Source organism: Dipteris shenzhenensis, chromosome 13, assembly GCF_047967505.1.
Source record: "Dipteris shenzhenensis isolate YYH24624 ecotype China chromosome 13, Dip_SZ_1.0, whole genome shotgun sequence".
In the NCBI taxonomy this organism is placed as follows: Eukaryota; Viridiplantae; Streptophyta; class Polypodiopsida; order Gleicheniales; family Dipteridaceae; genus Dipteris; species Dipteris shenzhenensis.
This window is the reverse complement of record NC_141608.1, coordinates 7238961-7245149: the sequence shown is the minus strand read 5'-3', so window position 1 is coordinate 7245149 and position 6189 is coordinate 7238961. Positions and strand designations below refer to the sequence as shown.

At 45.2% G+C, this 6189-nt stretch overlaps 1 protein-coding gene across 1 annotated transcript in view; it reads left to right on the top strand.

The window, feature by feature from the left end:
• The first annotated feature begins 435 nt into the window (after positions 1–435).
• Positions 436–6189, top strand: part of LOC147894968 (vesicle-associated membrane protein 721-like) — a 32048-nt gene continuing 26294 nt past the window's right edge. Inside the window, exon 1 of the mRNA XM_087383500.1 lies at positions 436–858. Within this exon, the coding sequence (XP_087239626.1) occupies positions 669–858 (190 nt within the window). The 5' untranslated portion in view covers positions 436–668. The remainder of the gene's footprint in view (positions 859–6189) is intronic.

Here is a 6189-nt window from a genome sequence, read left to right as displayed (position 1 = left end):
CACAAGACAAATACTGAATAGGCATTGTTCAACATCACGGGCACCTATTAATATCAAACAGTGTGATGTACACATTGAAATTGACTAATTGTATATTTCGTTATGTATGTTAGTTTTCCCTTGAGAGGCGGCCTACGGCAATGTAGGTCCCATTACAGAAGAGGTGTGATCCAAAGGTGAGGATTTGATCCGACGGTGGAGGATCCAGGCTCTGGTGATGATGAGCCCACAACCCAGTTTTGATAAGGGAAGAGTGTTGATCCAACGGCGAGGATTAGATTGAACGGTGAGGATCCAAACTTTGGCGACGACACCGCGGATGGTGGGGGGGGAGGGGTTGGACTTTGAAGGGGAGGGAGGAAAGGTCGTAGGGGGGAAGGTTCCATGTGGGAAACTTGAAGGAAGGAGAAAGGGAAAGAAAGAAAGAAAGAAAGAGGGGTTCCTTTCTTCTTCTTCTTCTTCTTCATAATTAAATTATCATAATCATCTTCTTCGTCATCATCTTCATTTTTGCTTCATCATCTTCATCTTCCCCAAAATCTTCTGATCTCCCCTCCCTTCCATGGTTCTTGCCCTTCCCCCTCTCGACTTCGCAAACCGTTGATTCCCCCCCCCCCCTCAGATTTCTCCCCCCTCTCAGACTCAGATTTCCCCTCCCCCCTCCCGCCATGGGCCAGCAATCCCTCATCTATAGCTTCGTCGCTCGTGGTAGCGTCGTCCTCTCCGAATACTCCGCTTTCACCGGCAACTTCAGCACCATCGCCGTCCAATGCCTCCAGAAGCTCCCCGCCAACAATAGCAAGTTCACCTACACCTGCGATCGCCACACCTTCAACTACCTTGTTGAAGATGGCTTCAGTACGTATTTTGTTAATGTCGGTTTTCCGTATTCTGGCATCCCTTCGACCCGATCTAGATCGATCTCGGCAAGCCGAGGGCTTGCTGTCGAGGTGGCTCCCTTACGGGAAAATTAAACGGGCCGGGTCGCTCTCCCGGACGGTTTTGTTTAGGTTCTAGACCCCCGTCTGTAGATGCTTGGTTGTACGGTCTTTCTCCTGTACCTAAAGTAATTACCCTTGGTGCCCCATCGGACCGGACGCAAGACCGGGTCAGGTCGTAGTTGGAGCACGTGTGTTAGAAGCTTGTGCTACTCTGTGCTTTCAAAGTATGTGCGCATTGACGCACATAGAGAGTTCACCTTTCCTAGGGTTATCATTACCGTTCTCAGGCTCAACCACGGTTTCCAACTTGTCTACATTTTGGAAGACGTTGCCACATGTCTGATGCATTTTGAGTGCTCGTAGATGACAATTCCACCCTAAAGCTGTGCATGTTATCAGGGTATTTTTTTTTGGTTGCTACGATTTTGTGTAGATCTCTGGAGATATTCTTCAGCTTATTTGTATATTTTGATTCATAACGCGGGATGGACTACTATAAGGTCAGCTGCATACAAATTTTTCTGTGCACAGAATAGCAACGAAGAAGGGCTAAAAAGATTTAGGACTTGAACCCCATTAGAAGTCACAAGACGGTCTCTGAGTTTTTTGTTGGCCTTCTCACTATCTTTCCCTCCCCTAGAAATTCATTTGGCAGAGCAAAATGCAAGTTACTGGGATATTTCTGATAAGAAACGATGAAGCTGCTAGGTATTTCTGTCAAACCAGCATTGAGAAAAGTGTGGTATGCTTCACAATTAATGTCGAGACTTTCTTAGGCAGCATCCTATGGCTGTTATGTGTTTAAGAATGGTCTGTGTAATGCCGTGGTTCGATCTCTGTCTATATTATGGAGGTTACTCAAATATGGTGGAGGTTATGGTGCAAACGAGGAGAGACAGTAAAAGTGTTACGTTTCGCCCTTGATTTATGGGTCGTTTCTTGTGAGGTTTTTCCGATTATTCTATGGGATCAGTAAATTTAGTAGCCTGTCAGAAAGTGGATTTTTTATATCAATTGGCTGCTGAGAGTCTGGGTATGGACCCTGAAGGTAACCCAATAATTGGAGTCAGGAATATGGACTCCCAGCTGCTTGGGATTATCAGACCTTTGAGCATTCTGATCTGACCACTTTATTGTCCTGTTTCTACCTTGTGGCAGCCTTGACGTTTCTGATGTAATGCTTGTATGGAAAGACAAGAAGAAATTTCACATGTGAAGGAATTGGCAGTTCTCCAGGGAGAACTTGAATGTGACTTATCTAAATAAGATTCAGCAAGAGTGGGTTGTAGTGGCCACTTTGGGCTCCTGCCCAGAATTATTACTGCTTAGCCAGCAGCAATACCTAAACTCTATGTTGAGTGCAGTTTTTCATGTACTCCATTGTCTAGCTATAAAGCGAAGAAAGCAATAATCTAAGGCATTGAATGAGGGAGCATGGACTTCTGTAATCAGATTGCCACTGAGGCATCTGCCTTTGATAAGTAAGATGGTGCTCAGGCTGAGGGTTTGAATGTTTTTGAAAGCAGTTGGAGGCAGATGGCATGAACGTTCCCTACACTACCAAATGCTTGAAATATCAAAATAAATAGTGGGAACTGTTCAAGGATTTGACAATTTGAAGTACTAGACTTGAATTCCAACAAGAAAGGAGTGAAATACTAGGTGTAAAGATGGTAGTGTTTTTAAAGCCGAATTTTAGAAATTTAGGTGTTTAAAGCCCATATCTTTTTATTTCCAACCCCGAATGGTGTCATTTTACATCTCAAATCAAATGGCAAGGCACGATTCATGTGATTACTGTGCTTGTTGCATCATTTAGTAAAGTTATATAAAAAAAAAAGAAGCATTTTATGTGGGTAATTATCCAAAATTAATCTAGTTGAAGGTTGGTAAGATTGGATATATTCCAGTCTTACAAAGGTATATATCTCGGTTTTCAAGGTGGGGATGGTGAGGTAGCTCACCTATTGTTTGCCCATCTTTTGGGAACATGATAAGCTCTAAAGAGCCCAGGTGCCCAGGCTGGGCATCAATAGAGGATCACTGTTTGCACAAGCGTGGTACACCATTTCCTAGTTCCAGAGGTGTACCTCCCTCGACTTATTTTGGAAGCTGTATGGAGCTTTCAAACCTTCCCAAATTCTGCTTTCAGTGTGTGTGTGTGTGCGCGAGAGAGAGAGTGTATGCTACCGCCATTGTAGGTCAGTCCCTCTTGGCTAGGGCCCTCAAGTTGGCTTCCATGGCTGGCCATATGGTACACTGGCTCCCATGGCTGGCCATATGGTACACACTTTTTTTTTTTTTTGGGGGTAATATCCAGTGCAGTATATTTATATGCTCATAAATTTACATGATGAGAGGTCTCCGAAATGGAGAGTATCCCAAAGATCAGAAACATAAAAAGAAAAGCTCTATGCAAGAAGCATCCATATCACCCTCATGGCAGGCATAAGGATTGCCGCAATGAGGCTCGGAAAGATTCATATGACTTGTGAATCTGCTGACCCAAGTATGCCAAATTATGCTCACTCCAGATTGTCCAAAGAGCCCAATATCGCACCCAAGAGAGAAATAGTGAGTATTGAGACAAAGACTTCATAAATCTGCCAAAGAGCCAGAAATGTTTCCCAAATCTGTGACTCGGGAAACGGATCCGAAGATAATCTGAAATTCTCTTGAGGAGGATCCTAGTACACGGGCAGTGCCAAAGCAAATGAATAACAGTCTTTGAAGGAGCCTGACATCTTAAACATGTGGATGGTGCAATGCGACGTTTAGCAAGTGTGACCCCCACTGACAATGTACTTGTCATACATCTCCAAAGAAAAAGTCTTTGTTTCAATGGCATTTTACACTTCCATAACATCCCGAGTTTCTTCCGCCACCATGAGAGGGGCTTCCTTATATGTCACAGAGAATTAGCATATTGCTGAATCCATGGAGGAGGCTGAAGAAGCCTATAGGCTTTGATGGAGGTTAAGGCAGGAAGAGGAACAGGATGAGTGCATGTAGCAGAGGGTTGCAATTGCCAGTCCGTAAGCCTGTCTGTGTCAGCCACAGGAGGAACAGGCAGAAAAGGGTGTAATAAATCAGCAATTTTCTTCCATATAGGTCTATGATGCATTCCCAATGCATAGGAAGCAGTGGCCTGAGGAAAAGATAAGACAAATCACACACACACACCACACACACTTGCCATATGGTACACACACACACACACACACACACACACATTGTACAAGGCTTAAAGGTGGATTGAATAAATATACTTGCTCTACGATGGTTACTACAAAGCAAGTCTCAATTTCCAAATTAAAGACAAAAGTTACCACAAAACCAAGAATCCATATTTAGTGGTAAAAAATGTGTGCAAGAGACATGATGGCTTTGCCACTGTTACAATAGTGCTATCTTTTACTTGTTTTTATGTGTATCATCTCCAGAGGGTTCAGCTTGACATCTATAGTGTAAGACAAGCAACAAGAACATATAGATGTAAGCGGTTCTTTTCTTTTCGAATCCAATGTCACATGCATCCTCCACATCATGCAACGGAATTATTTGTAGGCCAGGATGTAGCTTCTTGAAGGGATCCTACATTTTTAGCATGGCTTCTATCACATTAGTTGAGAAGGAAGCATTAATCCAAGCCAAGTTGCATCTGTTAGGTCACTCATCCAGCCTGTATCAGTACATTGTGACCCTTCTGTCCCTCTTTGTTCTATTGGAGAGAGGGGCTGAAAGTTCTTGTTTGAAGCAACCACCTGGGGAATCTAGGCTGTATCGGCATGGTGTGCCCCTTCTGTCCCCTCTTGAACCAGCCTTTGTTCCACTTGAGAGAGGGACTGAAAGTTCTTGTCTTTTCAACCAACAAAGATCCACAATGATGGCATGCAATTCCGTGCAAACTCACTAGTCACCTTTGTTGATCATTGAGGATGGGGAAATCCTTGCCATTCACCAATCGCCTTAGTTCGAATGCCCACTAACATGACCTAGTTTTGGCCTTCATTACACCACCTTAGGAATATCAAGACTTTATAGTCAGGAGAAATCCAAGATCTTCCATGGTATGGTTGGTCCATAAGTGGGACCACCTCATGTGGCACTTGGAAGGTTTCTCATGTGAGGGCCTTCAAGGGCAGCCACTAGGTATGTTGGAATGGTCACCTCCCCATCTGTAAGCCCCCATATGAGGAGAGCATTGGGGAGGTAGACCTGGAAATATTGGGGCTGCCACATGGGCAGCACATGAGCTGCCATGTGGGCAGCTGTCAAGGCAAAGGGCAGGCAATGGACCTGCAATTGGAGACGCAGCATGGTGACCTGTTTGGGCAGGCTTGTGCGCAGGGTTATTGCCTGCAGCCGGTCCTGAGCAGGGCACGGACCTGTATGGCTGCAGTACGGCTGCATGGCGGGGGTCTGTGGGCAGGTATGAAGCCTGCAAGAGGGTCTCCAACAGCATCAAAAGGGCCGCCTAGCAGCAGCCCAAAAGGGCCTGGCTAGGGCCCTTATATAGGGCTGGTTGGACCAGCCAACCAGGTCAGCTAGGATGAGGCTGGCTGGTCGGTCCATTCAAGGGGGCCTTGCGCCCTATAAAAGGAGGACTTCCATGCCCTCATTCCATATCTTCTAGAGCAGCACTTCAGCCAATAGATAGGAGCAGCACTAGACCTACCTTGTGCCTATATCCAGGAGGTGAAGGAGACAGAGAATTTGCTGACTAAGTTGAGAAGGGCTGCCCACCTAGGCTGGTTTCCAAATAGCAAGGTGGAGAGGATTGCTCTAGACAGAGAGTCTACATTTACTCGAGGTGGAGCATGTGGGCTGAGAGATCTAGAAGTGCTCGACATCTAGTAGGAGAACCTGTTGGTATTGTATCCTGTCCTACTTTGTGGACGGACGGAAATATAAAGTGTTGCTTCTATATTTGTCTTTGAGCATTGCCTATTTACTGGCAAGGCGCTGCTGGCGAATGATTACACCGGCAAAGGTAAGGGCAATCCTAATGGTGGCATGTCCAAGAAAGACGACTCTGATGACGAGGATACTTCCAAGAGGAAGCAGAAGAAGAAGTGCTTCTACTGTGATATGCCAAGACATTTTGCAAAGGACTGCAGAAAGAAGAAGGCGGATTAGAAAAGCAAAAGGAAGGAGTTCAACTCAGATTCTGAGGGAGATACAAAGTTGTTCCTCGTGACATGGTAATCGAAGAGTTGTTCCTCGTGACATCACGGTGTAACCAAGG